Below are 25,843 nucleotides of genomic sequence, written 5' to 3'. Positions count from 1 at the left end.
TATTGGCTGCCCTTCACATGGGAAAAATGGGATTGAGTGCCCTCTAGGGTGCCCCTTCATGCAATAAATTATGATGATGTGCCCTCTAGAGCGAGAAAATTTTATAACGTGTCTTAATGAGTGCCCTTCTAGTGGAGAAAATGTGATGCAGTGCCCTATAAGATGCCCTTACAATGGTCTAAACTTGACGTTACCTATGGGTACCTATGGGTTTCCAATGGAAAAGGGTGCCATTATGAACTGCCCTCTATGCCGCCCCTACATGACAGTGTCCCAAAGGGTGCCCTTTCCAGTAGAGAAAATGGGATGCACTGCTGTATAGGGTACTCCTACAGGTGAGAAAACATTATGAAGTGCCAAATTAGGTGCCCTTTAATGGAGAAGTGCCCCTCCAGTGGATAAAAGGTGATGCAGTGCTGTAAAGGGTGTCCCTACATGCGTGAGAATGTGGGGAAGTTTCCTAATGGATGACCCTCCAGTGGAGAAAATGTGATGTGGTGCCATATAGGTGCCCTTACAATGATTAAAAAAACTCATGAAGTGCCCTCTTAGGTGCCCTTCCAAGTGAGAAACCACGATGCATCACAGCTTTTTGCGCGCTGGTGGGGCCCCATGTCATGCAGTACGTGCCCTTTTCATTTTTTCATCCCTGCTGTTCAAACAGCCTGAGTCCCCCACTGGCATTTACACTGCATCCATTTATCCAGCTGGATATATACTGAAGCTATGTAGGTTAAGTAGCTTGCTCGAGGGTACAACGGCAGTATCCTACCCAGGAATCAAACCTGTGACCTTCAGGTTACAAGACCAACTCCTTACCCATCATGCTGCACTGCCACCCTAAGAGGCAGGTGAATGGCTCTTCACGGCAGTTTCTCTCAAACTGAAGCGCCCAGGCCTCTGTAGCTGTATGGGCTTCCCAGCTTTCCATGAAAATTAGACTCGAGCTCAGCTGCAGAGTGCTGATACTGAACTGCATTTCGCCTGCTGCAAACTCTTTCCTGTAGAAAAATTCTGCTACGGGCAATGTTTGTGCTGATACAATTATGAAGTTGTTAATTCAATGGTTTTTGTTTTTTTGGGGTAATATATGCCCCTTGAATAAATTAGGGACAAATTAATTTGTTATTTAATTAAGCTTAATTACTCGTTCAGTTACTTATTCTAGGCTCTATTGAACAATTAATTACTCAATCAGTAAACCTCTATACCTATTTGTATAATTAATATGTTTGACTGGCTGAAATTGATAGAGCACACATCACAGAGGCAGCTTAGCTTGTATCTTTCTGTTAGAGTGAACATACTTCCATGGGTCTGACAGCAGTGGCACAAAAGACTGTTGATGTCAAAGAACAGTGAATGCTCAATTAAGAGCTCAGGATCAGGCCTAATCACCTCAGCTCAGCCAAACCCGGTGTGTGCGGTGTGCCACCAGGGGTATGTTAGGGTTTGGACACACTGCAATATTGGATATATGTTCATTTCAGCTGATTTATCTTTTTCATTCTTCATCTTTTTTTTATTACTTCTCCTCTCACCCACTTGCGCTGGATAATAAGAGCTGGAGTGTTCGTCTTCTGAGTAAAGATGACTAATATCGCAGAAGAATTGCATCCCTGTTTTTCTGAATTCCGCAAATTTGTCTAATAAATTGTCATTGCGGGGAGACGGATTTAAATCCTCCTTTCTTGGGCAGTTCTACAGCCAATTATGTGGCCAGCGACTGTGTAGCACGGGGAATATATCACTGCACAGAACTTTTAACATGTACATAATTTGCTTAGAAATAGTCATGGGAAACTAGGGCTGTAAAACCTCAAAACGGGTGGCCAGAGGCAGACTGTATGTATGAGGTCACAGTGGAACAGCACGGCTAGACGCCAACTGTGCGTGAGGTCACAATGGAAACAGCCGAGGGCCAATAGGAGCCGGTGTGTGAGTTCATGAGGGCCAATAGGAGCCTCGGTGCTAGGTCACAGTAGAACAGTAGAGCTGGGTGCCAATGGGAAAGCAAAGGGGATTGGCTGATAGGCCTTCGGCCTCTGGCCTACTCCCACCGCCATGTTTTTCCCTGGTCGCGGCCTCTGCTAATGGCTCTGACCTGTGTTTCGAGGAGAGGGGCTGGGTCAGGGATGCAGGAGGACATCTGGGATAACCCAGCACAAGGGGGCTCCCTCAACACAACCACTTCCTCAACCCCGAAGAGACAGGCCCCATCGACCTGACTCTGCTTTAAACACATCTGATAGCTTTTCACAACCACGCAGCACAGAATCGATCTTCTTGACTGGCTCATACGAGTCATTGATTGACAGCATGTGGATCGGCAGCTTTTCCTGCCAGTTATTGGCTTTTTATGAAGTGCCAGCCTCCCCTAGTCACTAATGCAACTTCCTTGTGTCCTTCTTCCCCCCCCTCCCCCTCGCCCACAGGAACTGGGAAAGATCGGCGTGATCTTCAACGTGGGAACCGATGACATCGCCATCGAGGAGCACGGGGTCATGGTGAGCGACGGCAAATACCACGTGGTGCGCTTCACGCGCAGCGGAGGCAACGCCACGCTCCAGGTGGACAACCAGCCCGTCATCGAGCGCTACCCAATAGGTAGGACCGGGGGTCAGGGGTCAGGGGTGAGAGCTGGGAGTGGGATTGTGGGTAGGGAGTAAATGGTGGTTGGACATTTCCAGCGTCCAGTCGGTGTACATGTGGAGAGAGAAAGAGGGAGACAAAAAATTGCCGTGGATCTACGCCCCGCCCGCACCTTCTCCCTCCTCCAATCGGTGAACAGTCAAAAAACACACAGAGAGGCCCACACAGACTCAGGAACAGACATAACAATTATTTTGAACATAATTTTCAGGCGTCAGAATGGCGCAGAATGGAGTCCAGTTCTGCGGGCCGCTTGGCAGGGTGAGCTGCACGCCTCGCTCCAGAGGGGGAAATTGATTTGTGTTTCAGTGCATCCGGCATAATGCTTGAAGTGTTCTATTTGCTTTTAAATCATTCCAGGCGTTCGCGGGGCCCGCGCGTGGCGGGGCCTGATAAACATAGCGTAAACAATCTAATATCTTAAACGGACACATTTCTCCCCGCTCCCATCTCGGACTGCATCTCGCACAAGATGGATTCCGGTCGGCGGCGGCGGCAGTGGCGGCAATCAGCGCTGCCAGCTTGGCCGGGGAGCCGGGCGGCGGGATTGATTTCGCGGAGCGCGAGCTCTTCCAAGAGCCCCCGCAGCCCTGCGGGTGTCTGAGGTCCAGACACGACTCGGCTTCTCCCTCCCGCCCCCCCTCCCGGAAGATAATGAGCTTCTGCCGGGTGTAGTCTCTCACAGAGGGCTCGGAATGAGGCGGAGAGAGAGCGAGCATGTAGAGCACGCTCATCCATACCCTCATACTCTCCTGCACATTCATGTTACCTTTTACCTGCCTCATTCACCTGTACTATCACATCCTGCATCCTCAGTTCTCACCTACATACAGACACACTCAGTTCACAAGGGCTCACCTGTGCCTTCATACCACCTACATGCACCTCCACCCTCTTACCTCACCTACTTACTGTACCTGCACGCTGATAAATCCTGTCATTACCTGCACCCTCATACCTGCACTCTGATAAATCCTGTCGTTACCTGCACCCTCATACCTGCACTCTGATAAATCCTGTAATTACCTGCACCCTCATACCTGCACTCTGATAAATCCTGTAATTACCTGCACCCTCATACCTGCACTCTGATAAATCCTGTAATTACCTGCATCCTCATACCTGCACTCTGATAAATCCTGTAATTACCTGCATCCTCATACCTGCACTCTGATAAATCCTGTAATTACCTGCATCCTCATACCTGCACTCTGATAAATCCTGTCGTTACCTGCACCCTCATACCTGCACTCTGATAAATCCTGTAATTACCTGCACCCTCATACCTGCACTCTGATAAATCCTGTAATAACCTGCACCCTCATACCTGCACTCTGATAAATCCTGTAATTACCTGCACCCTCATACCTGCACTCTGATAAATCCTGTAATTACCTGCACCCTCATACCTGCACTCTGATAAATCCTGTCATTACCTGCATCCTCATACCTGCACTCTGATAAATCCTGTAATTACCTGCATCCTCATACCTGAACTCTGATAAATCCTGTAATTACCTGCATCCTCATACCTGCACTCTGATAAATCCTGTCGTTACCTGCACCCTCATACCTGCACTCTGATAAATCCTGTAATTACCTGCACCCTCATACCTGCACTCTGATAAATCCTGTCATTACCTGCACCCTCATACCTGCACTCTGATAAATCCTGTAATTACCTTCACTCTGATAAATCCTGTAATTACCTGCACCCTCATACCTGCACTCTGATAAATCCTGTAATTACCTTCACTCTGATAAATCCTGTAATTACCTGCACCCTCATACCTGCACTCTGATAAATCCTGTAATTACCTGCACCCTCATACCTGCACTCTAATAAATCCTGTCATTACCCGCACCCTCACACCTGCACTCTGATAAATCCTGTAATTACCTGCACCCTCATACCTGCACTCTGATAAATCCTGTAATTACCTGCACCCTCATACCTGCACTCTGATAAATCCTGTAATTACCTGCACCCTCATACCTGCACTCTGATAAATCCTGTCATTACCTGCACCCTCATACCTGCACTCTGATAAATCCTGTAATTACCTGCATCCACATACCTGCACTCTGATAAATCCTGTCATTACCTGCACCCTCATACCTGCACTCTGATAAATCCTGTCATTACCTGCACCCTCATACCTGCACTCTGATAAATCCTGTCATTACCTGCACCCTCATACCTGCACTCTGATAAATCCTGTCATTACCTGCACCCTCATACCTGCACTCTGATAAATCCTGTCATTACCTGCACCCTCATACCTGCACTCTGATAAATCCTGTCATTACCTGCATCCTCATACCTGCACTCTGATAAATCCTGTAATTACCTGCACCCTCATACCTGCACTCTGATAAATCCTGTAATTACCTGCACCCTCATACCTGCACTCTGATAAATCCTGTAATTACCTGCACTCTGATAAATCCTGTAATTACCTGCACCCTCATACCTGCACTCTGATAAATCCTGTAATTACCTGCACCCTCATACCTGCACTCTGATAAATCCTGTCGTTACCTGCACCCTCATACCTCATCTGCTGACCTGCACTCTCACGCCACAGTTACTCACCTGTACCTCACCTGCTTGCCTGTACGCTGATATCTCAGGCCCATACCTGCTTCTTTATTCCTCACCTGCACTACTATAACTCAGCTGCTTAGATGCACCCTCAAGCCTCCCTGCTCATTTGCATCCCCATATCTCACTTCCTCACCTGTCCCTTCATAATGCCGCTCATCTGTATCTGATTGAAGCCACATCTTTGTATCACATTGGTTCTCTACCACTGCCTCTACCGCATTATGTTATTTCAACTTAGATGAGAAATGCCTCTGGAAATTCCTCAGTACACAGTCACAGAGCAGTCCAAGAAAGATACACAAATTTACAAAGGTTAACTTTTCCCTGTGTTCTTATGAGAAAACTTTTACAAATTGAAGACAAAGTCTCTCCCTCTCCACTGTATACCTGAGAGTCTGGATGTGCTCCCACCATTTCTACTGAAAAGGAAGACATTTTCTCTGTTCATGAAGCCAACAACGTGGTGTTTCAGTCCGCATTCCGAATATATGCAATTACATCACAAACCTGAGATTATGAGTCACATAGAGGACAATTATGATGTCACAATTGTAGTAGTAGTCACAATTGTATTGTAAATAGAAGTAGTCAATTTAATCTTGCCTTTCTTAACCTGCAGTTTTATTTAATGTAGAAAAAAATGTTTGGAAGACATTCTGGAAAAACTTTGCCATTATATGTCTGAGAAGAAAGAAAAACACAATTTTGTTCAATTCTGTGCAATCTGTACCTGTCACTATGGAGCAGTTCTGGCAGTGAACTTACCCTGTAGCTCTTTTCAGAAAAAAGGACCATTTTGTATTTATTTTCTCCGACACATACAAAAGCTTTCACCTGAATCTGGCTCCTGGAGCCCCCGTTTGTCAGTGGGTTGGGAACACCCCCCATGCATCTGGAATGTGCGGGGGGGGGGCATAATTGGCCCATCCAACGAGACACGGTTTCAGGCTGCGAGACTGTCTGAATCTCCTCAGGCAACAGCGACACCTCTGGCCAGTCAGACAACTGCAGTCTCCCTGTTCCAGATGCTGTATGAAGCACGTCCCATCAGGGCGATGACTCATCTCAGCTGACAGGCTGCAGAGGCCAAAAGAGGCGGCGGCGGCGGTCAGTAGCGCACGCACGAGCGGCGGCCGTCGCAGCGCTGGAGAGGGTTGAGCGGGTCTCGTCCCCGGGTGCTCCGCTCACCGCTGAAGTCTGACAGGGTCGCGGGGGCGCGGTGCCCCTGCACCCGAACCTCTCCTTTCATTTCCGCTGATGAGTGGCACCTGTCGGACCGGGGTGTCCCGCGCCTCGGTGCCGTCGCCGCCCCGCCCAAACGGCTCTCGGCTCCGCGGGCGGTTCTCCGCGGCCGATGTTCTCCGCGCCCGTCGGCCATTTTCCCTGAGAAAGCTCCGCTGCGCTTCTCAGGGCTCTGGCCAGTGCACTGCACCACGACGACGGGCGCAATCCTGAGCTCATTCGCCGCCCGCCGTCCCCGCGCATGCTGACGTACACGTCTCAGTGCTGCTAATGGCTTCCTCTCCGCCTCCCGCCAGGCCAACTGCAGAGCTGCTGGGCCAATTATCCTCGCACCCTACCTTTACGGGCACTGCGGTTTTACAGCGCCCGTCTGTTTGTTAAAGATGCTTTAACTCCTCGCTTCGTTTTATGTGTGTCTCTGGGGAAGCCGTCACCTGAGGTGCACTGCGTGGTAATAATTTAAATCAGACGCTTAACGGTTTCCGCAAAAAAGGAGAGAAAAGCTTTCGCCGTGGCGGATGGTCGACCAGGCGCTGCTCGCTTCGGGGCTGATTTACTAAGACTTTTAGCGCATGCAAAGCCTTTTAGCAAAACCGATAGCATGTTGTTTTTGCAGCAATCATCGGTCGTGTTATTAGTGTGCTGAAAGATTTTGCACGTGCTAAAGGTGTTAGTAAATCAGGCCCTTTGGTGTCAAAATTTTGAAAACTTTGTTGTGAAAACCATTTTCGTTCGGGGCGGGGCAGAGCAGGCAGAGAAGAGGGGCTAGGGTGACGTTTCCTGTGGACCGTGACTGGGTAACCCCCCTTCCTTTTTAAAGTCATCACATGGCTTTGGTCCTCTCTCCTTGACAGACTCTTCATGACTAATCTTACATTAATCGTGTTCCCTCTGTGCTCCGGCTTATCTGAACGTACAGGTTAGTGCAACAACACTTGATAAAAATGGGGGATGGCGGCAGTAATACACCCAGTCCTACAGGAGGCGCTCTTCTCACTTCTCTCAGGTACTCGCCATTTTCAATTTAACGGAACGCTCTTTAGATCGCAGTTTCCCACAAAAACGTCTGGCAGAGCACATTACAGAAGAGCCATGCAAAATTAGAACTGATAAAATATGACATCAGATGGATTTGTGGGGGGGGGGGGGAATGAGGGAACAATTACAAAGAGGAGCAGCGATAAACTTTATTTGAACCGCGCTACTTTTCCTCGCATGAGATGTCCTGATATGGGTACCGCACTGTTATATAAGGTGAAGAACCACAGACACATAAAAAGGGGGCATTCTGTTACTGTCGTTTATCTTGCGGAGGAATAAAGTAGGAAAACTCCTGCCTGAGCCCTTAATCTCTCCAACTGCCGCTACCAAGATAGATGGAGGACTGTAACAGAGATCTGGGGGCCTTCTCTGCAACTGGCAAAATACCGCTAGATACGTGATATTGAGCAAGACGCCTGATCAGCCAGTGGTCTTAGTAGCAGGGTGGTATGGAAGTGCCTTACATTTCGGTACCAGATCCTCACCAATCCAGTGCTGACAGTTGATGATCGCCCCACAAAGCAGAACATGATTGGCCTTAGCATCACCAAAGGAGAGAGGGTTTCAATTCTCTGTCTGTACAATTACTAGGAAGAAACTGCATCTATAAACAAGGCTATTCTACTGGTAGCCAGAGGGCCAAATTGAGCTGGCCATGAACAGAACAGAATAGAATAGAACTTAGAACTTTACAACTTTTTTCCCTGGATGTACTTCGGCTGAAGTAGGTGGCATACAAGAAATGAAATAAACAATCTGCATAAAATACATTAAGAAATAAAATTACAGAAATTGCATTTAGAGATTCCTAAATGACATTACTATTATTGCAACATAGGAATGAAGAATTCTATTAAGGAAATTCTAGTAAAAGCTTCTGTGCATAATTTACATCGAACTAAAACAATAAACACTAAAATGCATTTTGGACTGCACTAAATCAGAAAATTGAATTAAGCATTAAATTTAAGGTGTGATGTAACATTCATCAGGCAAACAGATGTTGGCACAAAGCTGTGCGCTCTCCTTGTTGTAAAGGATAGCGACCTCAGTCTCCTTCCTTTTGGCAAGATCTCAAACAGATGATTCAGGGGATGCAAGGGAAAGGTCCACTATACTTTCTCCGTTCTTGACTGTCCGCTCCTTATAGAGTTGTTTTGTGGTTCTTTGTTGTCTCCCTGTGATCTTACCGCTTACTGCTGTCACCCTCTCCAGCTTAGTTTGTCTGATGTTATTTAAAGAGCAAAACCTAAAGTTGTTGGGCCGAATAATCATATGGATGTATTCTCGGCCCTTTGATCACTGAGAAATAAAAGGTAGTATTAAGATGCATGAAAAATTGTTTCAGTTTTGCACCTGCATGGTGTCAGCAGGAGACAGAATAATAAGTAATAGCTATTAAGAAAGCATTTATTTTCTGTGCAAACATGTGCAATAGATTTTAGTCATGCAGCTGTATAAATGGCTCATAGAGAATGAGTGGGGGACAGGGGGGTCAAAGAGAGCTCGGCCTGTGAAAAATGCAAAAAGGTTTTACAGGGCGAGCAAGAAAGTACTGCAGCAGCAACAGCCCCGCCCACTGCACTGCCAGTCAGCCAAAAGTGAATGTTTTGGGATTTATTTGCACTAGCTAGTTTTTGGACAGAGAGCCTGGACTAAAAGGGAGAGAGTGTTTTCTGAAGCCATGCAGAGATTCGCTTAGAGATGGACCTGACAGAAGCCATCTTTCAGTGCACTGCATGGAGAACATATTTAATTACATACCTCATTTAGAAACGCAATCAGGAGGCAGCACGTATAATTGTTTAATTAATATACATGTGTGTGCATGCGTGCGTGCGCGTGTGCCTGTGTGAGTTTGTGTCGATAATTGCTTTTTCTCTTACATCGTTTCGTAGTAATCCACTCTCTGACAATTCCCTTCTCTTGAATACTATATGAATTACAATTTTATTGAGTTGACAGTAAAACAGACAGATAGGTAGATGAGGACAGATGGACAGACAGGCAGGCAGGCAGGCAGGCTGACAGACATACAGACAGAGTCTGATTGATTGATTGATTGATTTTAGGTAGAAATAACAGTAATTCCAGCAGGGCTCTCTGTAGGAGGTCCCACCCACACACTCTGCAGGTCTTATTGGATCACCAGGGAATCGGGGAGTAGGACGTATTATCATCATCGTTATCATTATTAAAGATGATTATTATTCTTTTTGCATGTATAATTAATTTTTCATTAGTAGTAGCACTGTATCAGTCGTAGAAGTAGACTTCGCCATTGCTGAAGCACAGTAATAGTTTTGGCAGTGGTGATAACAAATGTTAGCAATGCTAAACAAATATTCCATTTACAATCCTTCAGTAACAAACTAAATGGGAATGTTCCCCAATGTTCTGGAAACATCTAGTGTTAGATGGGAAGGCACCAAGCCAGCAATTGCACAATATTACACGTGTCCCTGTGCAGGAAGGTTCCATGCACATTCAGTCAATCAGATCAGACAGTCAAGAAATCGGAGAGGGAATGAGAAATGTGGGGTGCAGAGGATAGACAGATGGATCAAAAGGGGGTGGGCGGTTTGGAAGGGGATTGTGGACTAGGAAGAGAAATGAGATATTTTACAGATAGCAAAAAAAGAAAAAAGAAATCAGAGTGTGATATCATCACCGAGACGTCTCTGAGATTGGGATCTCCATCAGCGAGTTTATTTTCTGTCTTGTAAAAGGACCGACTGCTCCATCACACAGACAGCGAAGAAAATGGAGTCTCTGAATAAAGTCAGATACCATGGCAGACTTTCCTCAATAAAAATGTCACCCCTTGCTACCATTTCAAATCGTCTGCAGTCTTGTGAATTAAGGGAGACATCAATGTGGACATATACCTGGTTTAATAGGATTTTATGCTTAAGTTTTTTTTTTGAGCCAATCAGGTATTTAACATTTCAGGACTCTGGCTATAGAGTATCTATTGCTTGCAGCAGGGCTGTTGTCACTACCACTGAGTAAGGAGGTTATTCTAGACGTCTTCAGTGTAGGATAACAGGATTATCTGAGAACATAAATATGTATGATTTCGTGGTTTATGTGTGACATTAATATTTTCACAGTAGTGTGTAGTGTCACTGTATTTGTAACAGTCCACAGAGTGCGCATATGTGTGCGCGTGTGCGTGTGTGAGTGCGGGTGTGTGTGTGTGTTTGTTTGTGTGAGTGTGTGTGTGTCTGAGTGTGAGTGTGTGTGCGTGTGTGTGTGTGTGAGTGCGGGTGTGTGCGTGTGTGTTTGTGTGTGTGAGTGTGTGTGTGTGTGCGTGTGTGTGTGTGTGAGTGCGGGTGTGTGCGTGTGTGTTTGTTTGTGTGAGTGTGTGTGTGTCTGAGTGTGAGTGTGTGTGCGTGTGTGTGTGTGTGTGTCTGAGTGTGAGTGTGTGTGCGTGTGTGCGAATGAATGAAAATAAAATTAAAAGGCAGTCCCTTCTCAGGAACTCCCCAACCCTTTGCGCATGCTTATTTCCCTGCACCCCCACCAGCTGTGCGGTGATAGGAGGCTCAAACCGTCTCCCTGCGCTGGTTATTAATTTTCCTGGAGCAGCCGCACTATCCTTCATTAACGGAGAAGCACTCTTCTTCTACTGCTTCTGCCTGCTGAAAGACCTGTGAAAACGATGTCCCAGGCTTGAGATTAAAAAGAAAGGGGACCTCTGTTTTCACCTGTACCCATCCCCACGGGGCAGCTCTCCATCTCTGCCTCTCCATTTGTCCCCCCCCCCTCTTTCTCCCTCCTTCCTTCTTCTTCTCCTCCTGCTTCCTTTCAGCAGAGAAAATGAAGCCCCTGGACAAAAACAAATAGCACAGCAGACCTCCTTCAGTAAAAACGCTGCTCTGGAAATGCGACCCATTTCCCCACTGTTTCAAATCTCGAGCACCCCCTTCTCTCCTTCATTCCCTCGCTCTTTCTCTGTAACTCTTTTTCTCTCTTACTTTCTCTCGTTATCTCTCACTCTTTCTCTCTGGCGCACGTGCAGACAAATACATTTTAATGGTCCCAGTTTTTATGCAAGCAGTCTAATGCCTTCAGTGTCGGTGTCAATACACGTCACGCATTCGTTCACACATAAACAACACGCGTGTCAAGGCCATAGAGTACACGCGTGTCTCCATGGCAAACAAGTCAAAAGGCCTGTTAAGTTCAGAAAGGAGACGCAGATTCACGTGTACTCTATGGCCTATCACGCGTGTACTCTATGGCTCGACACGCGTGTACTCTATGGCCTGACACGTGTGTACTCTATGGCCTGACACGCGTGTACTCTATGGCCTGACACGTGTGTACTCTATGGCCTGACAGGCGTGTACTCTATGGCCTATCACGCGTGTACTCTATGGCTCGACACGCGTGTACTCTATGGCCTATCACGCGTGTACTCTATGGCCCTGACACGCGTGTACTCTATGGCTCGACACGCGTGTACTCTATGGCCTATCACACGTGTACTCTATGGCCTGACGCGGGTGTACTCTATGGCCCTGACACGCGTGTACTCTATGGCCCTGACACGCGTGTACTCTATGGCCTGACACACGTGTACTCTATGGCCTATCACACGTGTACTCTATGGCCTGACGCGGGTGTACTCTATGGCCTGACACGCGTGTACTCTATGGCCCTGACACGCGTGTACTCTATGGCCTGACACGCGTGTACTCTATGGCCCTGACACGCGTGTACTCTATGGCCTGACACGCGTGTACTCTATGGCCTGACACGCGTGTACTCTATGGCCCTGACACGCGTGTACTCTATGGCCTATCACGTGTGTACTCTATGGCCTATCACACGTGTACTCTATGGCCTATCACACGTGTACTCTATGGCCTGACGCGGGTGTACTCTATGGCCCTGACACACGTGTATTCTATGGCCCTGACACGCGTGTACTCTATGGCCTGACACACGTGTACTCTATGGCCTGACACGCGTGTACTCTATGGCCTATCACGCGTGTACTCTATGGCCCTGACACGCGTGTACTCTATGGCCTATCACGCGTGTACTCTATGGCCTATCACACGTGTACTCTATGGCCTGACGCGGGTGTACTCTATGGCCCTGACACACGTGTATTCTATGGCCTATCATGCGTGTACTCTATGGCCTATCACGTGTGTACTCTATGGCTTGACACGCGTGTACTCTATGGCCTGACACACGTGTACTCTATGGCTTGACACGCGTGTATTTAATTTCCCTTTGTCTCATTTGTAGCTTTGTTCCCAAATATCCTGACTGATAGAGAGCGCAGCAGAATCCCATGTGACTGGCCTCTCACATACGCACACGCACATGCATTAATGCATGAGCATCCAGGTACACACACACACATACATACACAAACATACACACGCATACACACACACACACACACACGCACACAGATGCTAAAAGAAGCAGCCTGCTGTAGCAATGTTTCCTTAGGGTAGGAACAGCAGTGATGTTATGCTCTACTTAAACAGTTATTATGCATACTGATTGTTGTTTGTGTGTTTGTGTGTGTGTGCACGTACGTTTTGTGTCTGTGTGTGTGTGTGTGTGTGTGTGTGTGTGTGTGTGTGTGTGTGTGTTTGTGCGCGTGTGTTTTCCTTGAAGGTCCAGCATATCAGCACATCATATTCGCTGAAAGATTGTTTTACTATTTCCCCAAATGCATTGAAGGTGCTTTATTGGCAGGCTTTATTTCCAAAGTGTACAGGAATGAATAAAAGCTCTCTTAGCATGCATTCCAACCCCCACCCCACCTGTTGCCGTTTGCCTCTGGTGGGCAGAATGCAGATATAAACCCTTAAACCCAAGCCCCCTCCTCCCTCTCATCTATCGGTGCGGTGCAAGAAGGTGGAGAGAGATGCACTGTGGGAAATCTCGCATGCAGACGTTCTCACAAAGGGTTTGAGCTGGCGAGCGTTGAGCCAGCGTGTTTGGGCCGGATTTAGTTCCGCTGCGAACAGAATCTGTTCGTCTCCACGGTACCGACCAAGCAGCTGGGAGCGAGCAAGCATCAACGGGGGGGGGGTGGGGGGGGGGGGGGGGGGACTAAATCTGCAAATTAATCACACCATTTTTACCACTAAAATGAGTGAAAGAGGGAGAGCGAAGGGGAGAAAGAGAACCACACAGTGTTCGAGAAGTGTGAGGGAAGTCCCAGTTTTCTCTTTCGAGCACTTGGGCAGGCATTTTTCCATCACGAGATGCATTAGCTTTTACCTGTGCAGTTCTGTCTCCCAGTTGGTCTTTTTCTCTCTTAAAAATAGACTGTTATGAATGTACATTTGAGAAATGGTGTGGTACTGTACCTCCGGGAAGAACCACTGCGTGTCTGTTTCCGTCCTCACTGTCTATATAAGAGAGGGGAAATGCATGATGGGAAATTTGGTGGTCTGTTAGCCGTGAAGCATCATTGTCATTGAATGCTGGACATGTTTCTTGCCAGAGGAAGGAGGCATTGTGAAAGATCATATTTTTGCCCTCTTCGCTTTTCTCTGATGTCTCATGCATAGTACGTCCATTTGTGATAAATAAATGGGGAATGGTGACATTGGAGATGTTGGGTTTAATACATCATCAAGTACATTTACAGCATATAACAGTAATGACTTTGCATAGATTATGTAGTTCTCCTATGGAGGTGAGGATAACTCTGCAGGAAGAGACCTCCATTTATGAACCGAAACCATTCTGAGCAGGATTTATGGTCTTTTTGTCTGTCAGGGAAAAGGAAGCGTAGATCACCAGCGCTAGATGTGTGGTAGATAACCAGCAGTGGCAGGGTGTGTCTGTGTGTGGTAGATAACCAGCAGTGGAAGGGTGTGTCTGTGTGTGGTTGATGACCAGCATGGCAGGGTGTGTCTGTGTGTGGTTGATGACCAGCATGGCAGGCTGTATCTGTGTGTGGTAGATAACCAGCTGCAGCAGGGTGTATGTGTGTGTGGTAGATAACCAGCTGCAGCAGGGTGCGTCTCTGTGTGGTAGATAACCAGCTGCAGCAGGGTGTATGTGTGTGTGGTAGATAACCAGCTGCAGCAGGGCGTGTCTATGTGCGGGAGATAATCAGCAGTTTCAGGGTGTGTCTGTGTGCGGTAGATGACCAGCTGTCATGTGATGCATTTTAGCACATGTGCCTCTGCTGGTGTTAGAATGGCTAAAAATGAAGTGGGAGAATCCTCCAGAAATAGAATAATAGACTCCCCTTAATGAACCGGAGGAGTTGATTATGGAGCGTTTTCTTACAGCTTTCCACTTGCAGGCTGTTGTGTACTGACAGCAGTTGCAGGGCAGAGCAACAGTATGTTTTTTTTATTTTTTTAATGATATCATTTTGGAGGGTTTTTTTTGGCATGGCGGATTCGCCCCCGTTCGATGACATCATGCAGCACGGTTCCTGTCTAACAGCACACTTACCTATCAGCATGCTTGGAGACAGCTGAGTGCATAATGACATTTTCATTGCAGGAGCACACTGTAACAGGCACATTTTGATTGATTGATGCCCTAGGCATCCCACGGCAACAGCAGCGCCCCTCTACCGGACTGAGACCGCCGTGACAACAGCAAGGTTTTGTCTCCCGGTTTCTTTTCGGAAAGGAGTGCCATCGCGCGTGATAACTGTAAACAGGCGGAGGGTGCAGGTGACAGATTTTTTTTAAAAACATCCCCGGCAACGCTCTACACGCCTGGATTCTCCAACTGCCACGCCGCTCCCCCTGTGTTACCACTGGGGCGTCACTGCTGGGTTCACCTTCAGCTAATCGTCAAGGGCTAAATTTACCCGCTCGACTCCCGACGGTCTGACGGCTGAGATTACCTCCCCGTTAAAGCTGGGAAACGTTGTTTTTTTTCTTGAGGGAAGCGGCTCATTCCGGGAGAGAAAGGGGATTAGCAGCCGGGCGGGTGAGCAGCAGAGACGCGGGCCCTCTCTCCCCCCCCGCGCTAGCGGGAGGGAACACTGTGTACTGTACGGCGTGTCTGAGGAGACGGTAGCGCATCACTACCCCCACACCCCCCTCCCGGGCTCTCCACATGGGAGCTCTGACTCACTGCACCTCTCCCAGCAGCGTGTGGAAACTGGAGTTTCCGCGCTCTGGTCTTTGGTGCTGTTGTTGCTATACATTGGTGACATGTACGGGCACATATTTTCATTTATACATCTGTGTGTGTCAGACCTGGGTCAAGTACGCATTTGTTTTGGATTCAAATACTGTTCTGTGCTCTGTTGATCTTGCCTGGTGTAATTGAGCCTGCCGTTATGACCAGAAGGCGGGGTTTGCACTTTTTGAGATTATTTCATTGGTTCCAGTACACCAGACAAGATCAGTAAAGCGTAGAAAAGAATTTGAATCCAAAACAAATGCGTATTTGACCCAGGTCTGGTGTGCATATATTCATACATATGCATATGGTGCTTAATGTGGGGCTGAATAATTTCCTAATTTGGAATGTTCGACTGGTTGGACATTGGACAATTATTTTGAAAGTTTTAGCCCTGTACTATTTTAGGCATGAACAGAACGACAATGAATTAAAATCAGTGAATGAAAATAAATCGCCTACACATCTCCCTTATACTGATTCAAATTGTGCTCACTGGCGTAATTCGGGTATAAATGACGTCCACTTGGCTGTGATGTCATGGAAATGACGTCCACTGAGCAGTGTGTATCGGGTCAATATGCTCCTTCGGTCTCTGAATCCCCACATCCTCCTCAACGGAGAAAGCCTTTTCTTTCCCTCGTTAATAGACTGTGGTTCAGTTTAAATCTGAACGTGTCCGGAGCAGATTAGCGATGGAACACAAATTGATGGATGTATTTGAGTTATCCCTGAACCCCTTTGCCCAGTGTTTGGACTTAGCTCTTTTTTACTGTCTCGCCATCATTGATTTGAAATCCCATAAGCCTATGCAAGTCTACGGCAGGCTTTAGAGGATCTTCACACAGTTGAGTTACTGACTTACTTTCTGTACTTATTGAAAGTGCTGATCTTTAACATGTAACATAGCAACTAAGAGGGGCGGGGCCTTAAGTGAGTTTCCCAGAGGGAGCTTGTCCGTTATAGTGAGGGACAGAATATAAGAAACCGACAAAGTATATATACGTATATTATGATCTATGGAAGTAAATACATAGGTAAATATATGCCCTGCTGCCGTTTCCCCCTGCTCCGCTGGTGGTTGTTGAGCAGCAGGGGAGTATGACAGTGGGGTTCTTAGTGTGTTCTGGCGTGTAACTGGGCCTAGCTGGTTTCCCAGGGACCATGGCTGACAGCGCAGATCAGCCACACAGGCACCGCAGAACTGTGCTGACACAGAGCCCCACTGCGCTGTGGAGACACAGCGACAGGCGAGGACACAGCTCTGACTAAATGTGCTGAGGAGTGCTCTGATTAAGGGAGAGCCCAGCATTGAGCAGAGTGTTCCTTTCATTTGCGTTCTTGAATGTTTGTGTCTCTGGATTCTGGGCCCTGGGTTCAATTACATTTTGTGATTATGTTTTGAAATTTTTACTGAATAGTTGGTTTTTTTTTCATTGTGAACAGCAAGTTAAGCAATCACCAGAAACACAACAAACTGTTTTTTTGTGATGAAAAATTTGTTTGCATTTCACAGTGGCAAAGTTAAGGACAAATGTTGATTTAATCCAGGCCATTGACAGCTGTGTAAATTGAGGCGTGCTTGTGGCCCGGATTGTGGGTTTCTCTCACTTTGGTAATATTGGGGTGAACCAGTGATTTGTGCATCACTCACAGAGAGATACGTGCAGTAAATGCTTTGACATTCTGACATTCCATCGATCGGTTGTCACTGAAACTCATCAAGTGTGCTGTAGGTGCGAAATCCTTCGTGGCTAGTTTCAGGTTACTAAATAAATAAACAAAAATAAAACAGTAACAAATTCCCACTCTTCACCGTGCCAGCACTAACTGTGACCGATAGCCCCGCTGGGGCAACACACGATTGCGTCTCCCAGGGAACGGGAGGGTTCCGCGGGATTTAGGTGTGTGTTTCATCACTCTCCCGCAGCCCCCAGTAGTCACCCAGTCAGGCACCCAATGTCTGCTTACTGAAACTGCACACTAAGGGCCTGATTTAGTAAGACCTTTACCATGTGCAGAACCTTTTAGCGCACCAAAACCAATAACATGACCAATGATTGGTCTTGGTATTTGTTTTTCGCCAATCACTGGTTGCGTTACTAGTTTTGCTTGTGCTAAAAGGTTTTGCACGGGCCAAAGGTCTTAGTAAATCAGGGCCTTAATGTGTCATCCTCTGACTCAGGTTTGTGAAAGGTTGGCCTGTTGGTTGCGGTGTGAAAATAAGCAACTGACGATACCACACATTTCAGAGGAAAACTATGGACGTCCGCAGTCTCCTAAATCGGCTGCAGAGATCACTACATTCATGCAGCTGTAAATATCTAACTGGATATTTTGAATTAGGGAAGAAATTGAGCATGCCCTATTTATAAAATTCTCGCTCTTGAGAATCCACTGTGGTTTAAAAACGAGAAAATGTCTTCCTGTTTCAATGATTGTGAATATAAATATCAGGCTATTGGTGTTATACAGTGTTTTGATTGTGAATTTATGTTTTTGAAATGAATGCACCACTGTATTGATGTAACATTTTCTAAGAATACTGCTGATTTGCTGCTTGTTTTCAAAGTGATTTTTTTTATTTGATAATGCCACTAATGATTGCTGTATTTATGACTGCTTTAGTACCTTTAATCTCTGTTCTCCTCGGAAATCAGTATATTTCTCATTCTAAAAATGTAAATATGTTCTTTCTAAATTGTTGCTAAATATTTTAACTGAATTCCTCATTAAAAACAACTAAATAATATGGTAACTAGATTGCTGTTAACTTTCAAACTATTAACCATCTAGTCCTCTCAAAAAGAGATTAAATGAAACCAGAATTCTTTTTCAACTTAAAGCTTATTTAAAGTTCATAACCTACTAAACTTTGACCTGTTGCCCTTTCTCTAACCATGTAACCTTTTAACTTCCAGATATTAACCTTTTTTAATCTGTTTTTCCAAATTCTTTAAAGGGAACTATGATAATGAACGCCTGGCTATTGCTAGACAGAGAATCCCATACAGAATTGGTCGGGTAGTTGACGAATGGCTACTCGACAAAGGTAATAAAAATCAATTAATTAATTAATGACTTAACGTTTTAATTAAGTAAACAAGTCTCTGTAAGAGGTGCAGCACCCCACAGTCCCCTTCTGCATTCAGCAAAAGTTGAAAGCAATTTGAACGGCCTTTTTTTAAAAGAAAGAAAAAGAGAAAATCCCTTCATCAGAAACTTTTGAGTCCGCCAATGTGAAATGATCCCCACCTGAATGTTGTCCACCCCACTCTCTGGTTTAGTTCTTCTTACAGACTCTTACAGCCAAATGGCTGATTTAGACCTATGGACAGAATCATTTTTTATCTCCATCCCTTGTCTGTATTGCGGTTTCTCTCTAATCACAGACACCATTCAGTTCCATTGTCAAGATTGATACACTGCTGGTCCAGCAGCCAATATTCAAGCTGTCTCTGAACTGCAGGACCTTGTAATTATTCCAAGTGGGCATACAGCCTATTAGCGTCAAAAGTAGTTATTGAGTCATTAATAAAGTCTGAGTCAGTGCTTAGTAATGTGAAACCTAAAATGAAGTCCTACCGAACTCTGGGAATACAGAAGTAAATAAATGATGGGATTGTAGGGCAGCAAAGACAGCTTCCAAGCTAAAGCATTCACACCTACTGCAGTAGCCTGGTCTCGAATCAAACTCTGCCCATGCCAGTGGTAACTGGTGGTGGAAGGCAGGCATAACAGCCAGAAGGGAATGGCAGCTTTATTACTCACCAGCGCCTCCTCTGGCCAACTGCGCATCTGCTGCCCGGAGTCTGCCTGCCTGTCTGCAGATGCTGGAATGGCTGCGCAGCCCAGACAGGAAGTGGCGTCTGTTTGGTGTTCAGGAAGCGCATGCACATCTGCGCTCTGTTGAAATGGCTGAGGATGTGGTACCACTGGGACGAGCCAAGTAGGGCTTTTAAAATGGGTGTGAAGGGACAAACGGAGATAAAACGCTGATCAAAGGAACTGGAATGGAGTGACAATGTATAATTTATAATGAGGCATCCGGCTTAATTAACATTCGCCCAACTATGATAGGAGACGCTCCGAAATTAAAGTGCCTCAACACTTTTCGAGTCAGCTAGTGATAAAATGAAATATATACCATGCAGCCTATCGTGCAGAAAAGATTATCTTGATGATTTTGTTGTGCTTAGGGAGCATAGAGTAAATTTCCCATGAAAAACATCCCCCGTCTAAGTGCTCAATTCAAATTGTACTCGCACAGCCATCTCCACAATTTGGTTTAGCCTTAAATATGCTGATGCTGGATGTACCCCTATTGAAAGTGGCCAATGAGTGTTTGGCCCAGGTGAGCCATGCTTTGGTTTACCAGAAACGTCTTTGGTGTTGCACCTCTTCAGAGCTTAAAATCCGAATAACCCAAAGATAACCTCCGTGTTAACCTGTTCAACAACCTTCACCTCAACAACTGTCCATTATAGACATTGCCTGCTATTCTTGCTTTTCATTGTCGTTTGTTGGGTCTTGTGAATCCTCCTAACTATGCTTACTGTTTTGTTTCATTTTTTTAAACGTAATAACGATGAATACTAAAAAAAAACAAATGCTAGAAATTATCTAAAAAACACATTTAAAAGTTAAAGGGACTGAATTTATGTGTTTAGTGCCAATTGCTGCCATTGAAATGGTAGCTATTCGCTACAATTCGTAAAAATCCACCGCACTTATTAAGAATGGAGACTGAAGTGACCTTTAACCCTTTGAGTGTGAAAAGTTCCTATTGCATGCAGTTTGTCTATGTGTGTTTGGGCTGCTGAAGGTGGTTTATATTCTGATGACACTGAAAGGTCAGAGGTCAAATCCTTAGCCCCTCCTCTCCTCTCCTCTGAGTATTTACTGAAAGTTATTATCATAATGAGCACAGCTACAAAATATGTGCTAAAATATGCAAGATAGCTGTGAAATCATTGGAATTTCCAAAAGCAAATATGATTAATATTAGTTAGTTAAGTTTGTCAACAAACAGGGCACAGCCTGCTTAAAGATTGTTTTAAAGGCAGAGAGGTGTGGTACTGTCAATAGCATGACTGTGGCCCATATACAAACCCCCCCCCCCCCCCTCCAAAAGTGAGCATCCAACGAGCAGAGCCCATGGCAAATCATCATTGTCACATGTGATAAGCCAATATGAGCAGCATTCCTCTCAATGAAACAAAGCTACAAGAGGAGGGTGGACTTTGTCCTCTCCTGTATTTAAATATAAAAACTAATTTCAGAGCAAATTTATTATGCTGTTTATGACCACAATTCAGTCATTTTCACCTGTTCAAGCTATACTCAGCATTTATAACATTAGCTATGTACCATGACTGTGCTAGCAGCTAGCTAGACCTCAGCCAGTGAAAAAGACCACACCCAAATATTTAGCAAGCTCAGTTCACAAGTACAATACTTGCACAAGTACAGTACTTGCAAAAGACAATGTTTAGTCCATTGGATCTGCTTCCGTAGGATATTTTATGTGCGCTCTTCATCTCTCTGCTGCATTAGCTTACATTTGAGCTCAGCTCTGTTGTCTAAGCACAGTTTTTAAAACTCCAAAACAAGCCTTGATGTCAAATTATCCCAAAAGGCACAAATAAAAGGCTTGTAAATGCGCTGTAATAGGTTTGTTTTGCTCGCACCTGTTTCTGAAGTCGAGCAAGCACTGAATCGGTAACATTAATTGAAAGCTTCCCCATCACTTTACAGGGGATTCGTTGTAATTATGAACACAAATAACAGTGCAGAAATAATAATTACAAAAAAAAGGAATCATTGAGCCGCAGAGAAGATTGGATAAATGGCTAGAAAATGGACTTCTTCAATATTTTTTTTCATTAAAGTAACATGATTATTGCATTTGTCTGAAAAATTTGTCTCCATATAATGAAAAAGCCTACTTAAATTATAGCCAAAAACAAATTACCCTGCGGCATGTCATCTTTGGCATCAGAAATATTCCAGCACTGCACACGACGTGTAGGAGGAAGGCACTATTATCTGTCTATTGTGTCTTCCTCTGGCAGCCATGACAGCTGCTGAGGCCATAAAGGAGTGTACACATTTTACATGGCTGTTAAATGGACTGTGCAACATTGTTAGCCGGTTTCAGATCGTCTTAAAATACCCATCCTTATTGCGAGCGGTGATTTTGCGACTATCTTTTTGAACCAGACGTGCCCCACTTGAGCCCAGTTTGTATAAAAATGAGTCATTTTGCCGCTGGAATTATGTAGACAATGCATTTTCAATATGCCTGACCCAGACAGCCCACCGTGTTGCTGTTTCCCTGGCAGCACGACTGCACTATCCACCCACTGAGGCTGCGTTGTGAATCGGACATTTTATTAAATTTGTTTTTTCTGGTGCTCGAGATTTTTTATCATGCAACAAAAGCATCAGAATATCCCCGTCAGTTGTCTGATCAGGGAGTCAGGAAGTTGACCAAACTGTTATATGCGAACATGGCCATTTGATCATACGTCGCCCAATCACCTCCCTGCAACATACGTACCTGCTTGATAGGTGGAAAATTGACCAATGGAAACACAGAGTTGTGTCAGGCGTAATTCTCCTGTCACTGCAGTTACCTCAGGGGGACCCTTAGCAAAGGGGTGCAGAATGTGGGGTACATTCAGGGGGAAGGAAACAAGGGCATCCTTGCATAACCGAACCCTGCTTTCAGCAAATTACACAGTGAGACACGACAACATTACTATTCCATCTACGACGCTCGCACAACAAAGACAGGCTGAGCTCTCAGGAGAAGATAGGAAAATAACACATTATTTTCATTATTAATAAGACATGTCCTTCATACACAAAGGGAAGATAAATACTTACCATGCCTTTGGATCACAGACAAAGAAGTGCTTGCAAATGTGCAAGCCATAACTGAAAAGGAACTTTTTTTTGTTTGTTCTCTCTCTGTCTCTCTCTCTTTCTCTCTCGCTCTCTATAAAGACAAATGTTTTCACATTGGTTTAATTCAGTCGGTCTGGGCTTTTTTTGTGTTTTTCTTTTTTAAACAGCATATTTTTTATTAGCTATTTTCTGTTTTAGCACCATATGTTTTTTTAAGGTTTGTGGCAAAATATTTTTTTTATGAGGAAATTAGAAATGGTATTAGTGAGAAATCCACAGCTACAGAATTATGAATACATTTCGGTCTATTTTAGGGACAGATGGTCATTATGCAGTATATGTAATGTTGTTGCTGCTTTAATGCCACAAGCTGAAATGGGGAAATTAATCTGATAGAGAAAGGTTTCTTTTACTGTAAATGGATTGATTTTAGGTCATTACTGTGTAATAGGAGGTCTCCTTACTGAGGGGTAATTATATGTCACATGTAAGACAGAACAGCACGAACCTTGGACAGCTGGTCAGGTGACCTCAGTTGGTGAGGAACGAAGATAATATCAGGTCTGTGTCATTCCCAAGGTTGCAGGTACCCAACCTTTTTCAGGTTCATTAGTCATGCTCATTATTTAATGAACTGCAGTGAGCTCACAAGCCTTCGCTAAAACCTTGTAGCATCCACCCTCCTGCTTCCCCGCACCCACAGACCCCACTGCTGACCAGTGCACAGGAAGTTGTGTCCAGAGGAAACAGGAAGACACCACTGAGGGGCGGGGAGGGTGGGGTGTAAGGGGAGGGGACTCTTTCTACTCAAAGGATTAAAGTTTGTTTAACCTGTAGATATCTAAATGGACACAAATAACATAATATTAAAGCACAATTTAACAATCTAACTGTTAATGAAACCTTAATCCTAACCCCTAAAGGCCAGGAAATGGTCAAAATGTGAGCTGGAAGCTGGGGTGGAGGGAAGGGGGGGATTTGGTGGCAGGGGGCAGGGGGGCAGGGGGCCACATGGAGTGCTTCAGGGCAGGGCATCATTCAGAAAGACACACTGAACCATCTCTTTCAAACTTCAGGCATCTATATGTGCTGTCATCTTCTTAAGTGTTTAACTTAGATGTGGGCATCTGGTTGGTTGTTTGGCTGATTAATTGATTGGTTGATCATCTAACTGGTTCACTGACTGGATGACAGACTGGTAGGGCCACACTGTAGTCTGCATTACTGAAAAAGAGGGCACCTTGAGTAGGATGAGCTTAGAACAATTAATAATGAACTCTACCCATTTTTTCCGCCATCGGTTTAAATACAAAATCAGCCCCTCAAGACATGTTTCCATTTCTTAATTATTCCATGAACCCGGCTCAAATAAAAAACTGAAACAGCAAGAAAGCCAGAACAACGGCAGATCAGGATCATGTGTGGGAAGCCCAGACTTATAACCGAGTCGTGTTCTAGCCAGTCAAGTGGGCAGGGCCGCTGGGCGGCTCTGAGTGGCTGTGTGGCTCATGCCCGCCCAGTCAGCTCGTCCCTCAGGCTCTTGGAAGCGTGTCCATCAGCACGTTTCCTCTCACCACGAGGAGATATCCATCTGACAGGCTCACACTGGCTGGCTATCTGAGCCCACAGGACGAGAACTGACGCCACCCACACATTTCGTTTAAATGAAAACTAAAGGCTCTTCCTAAAGAAAAAGTCAAAGAAGATAAAGAGAAGAAGAACAAGAACCATTAGAACAAGAAGAAGAAGAAGAAGAACAAGTAGAAAAGGGCTGAGACAAAAAAAAAGAAGAAGAAGCAGAAGAAGAAGAAACTGTACTTTGCCAAAATGGAAATGCAACATGTCCCCCCGTTCCCAGTGTGCTAACCCCCTTGACGGTGCTGCTGAAACTATGCAGGAGTTTCTGCAGGAGCTTCCCAACAGCGCATTGCTGAACACCTGACATTTAATCTAACCCGCAGGCCGTTCAGACAGAAAGATTCGCTGCACCAGAATGAAAGGCCATCTGTGGAGTGCATGCTGCTGGCACCCGTCCCACAGCTGAGTGTAAATGCAGATCCAGGTGGTTGATCAATAGCTGTTATTTCCTGGTGCGGTGGCATTAGACTGTAGATGTTCTCAGACGGCGGGGAACACCTTTAGCGACTTTTTACTTTATAATTTATAACCAGGAAAACCCCGTTGAGACCAAATCCTCTTTTGCAAGTGGGAGCTGACATAAAACACAAAGTTACAAAGTTACACGAGGCAGCAGACAAACGAGTCACAAACATCTCATGGGGAATGAGATAGCAGTGTAACAGTAATTGAAATGTAGAGCAGAGGTTAAAAACAGGAGCACAGGACTTTTGCACGTTGCAGGATTATATTTGGGGCCCAGAAAACAGATCACATTTGCTAGATCTTGCCGTAATATGATAATAAAAATGCATTGCATTATATAGCACTTTCCATTTCGTGGTCTCAATGTGCTTCACAGTGAACAGGTTACTCTGACCTCATTCAGTGAAGCCGGGAGCACACTTCAGGTTCACCAATCAAAAAATCTTTCACAGGGCTTGTTCTGCGTTTGTCAAATGTGCCCACAGAAGAATACTCGTCACAGAGTGCACCATCACATCTCGCGCTGCCAGGAAGACAGCCTAGTAAGCTTCTCCCAGATTGGCCTATAAGCCTGCATTTGTTTGTATCAGGCAACAACAGGCTTCCTGATTGGACCCGGAACCCCCCTGCACGTGCTAGGAGACCCACGTGGCATGACGAAGTGTGAGGAGATTTAAATGAATGACAGTTGCAATAAGCAAGAGGAAAAGCAAACGAAGATGAGACCCTGTCCAGTTACAGTTTCTCAAGAGGGATGAACCGTGTGCCAAGATGTGCGATATCAGCGCATGACTACCGCACCAACTGAGCTCTTTCCAATCCCCCCGCTGCCATCCCATCTCAGTCCCGCTATTTTCCTAGCACGGGCGCTCTTTATTCAAACCCCCGTGACGCAGGACGCGCTACCTTGTCACATGCTCCTTGGAGACCTGTGGTGCAGAGAGCGTTATTGTTCGGTTCCCCGAATCCTTTATTTCCATTTTTGGGTAATGCTGTGTCCCTGCTTAACACATACGGGATGGGGAAAAAAGGAAGAGCGGACAGACGAACAGCTAGCATTTGGAATTTTAAGAATGAACTCATAACGGACTCTGGTACGTAAAGCAGAACCGCTCGGTGGCGGATGTTTTATTTCAGTAACAGCCC

At 45.5% G+C, this 25,843-nt stretch overlaps 1 protein-coding gene across 8 annotated transcripts in view; it reads left to right on the top strand.

Moving 5' to 3' along the window:
• LOC135263563 (neurexin-2-beta-like) overlaps positions 1-25,843 on the top strand; it is a 655,607-nt gene that overhangs the window by 597,703 nt on the left and 32,061 nt on the right. For 6 of the 8 annotated variants that reach the window (XM_064351746.1, XM_064351747.1, XM_064351749.1 and 3 more), the window contains 2 exons: positions 2,436-2,607; positions 18,645-18,734. In XM_064351746.1, the coding sequence (XP_064207816.1) occupies positions 2,436-2,607; positions 18,645-18,734 (262 nt within the window). The remainder of the gene's footprint in view (positions 1-2,435; positions 2,608-18,644; positions 18,735-25,843) is intronic. The other 2 variants (XM_064351751.1, XM_064351753.1) reach the window with 1 other exon arrangement.

This window comes from Anguilla rostrata, chromosome 9 (genome assembly GCF_018555375.3).
Source record: "Anguilla rostrata isolate EN2019 chromosome 9, ASM1855537v3, whole genome shotgun sequence".
Lineage (NCBI taxonomy): Eukaryota > Metazoa > Chordata > Actinopteri > Anguilliformes > Anguillidae > Anguilla > Anguilla rostrata.
This window is presented reverse-complemented; position numbering and strand designations above follow the sequence as displayed.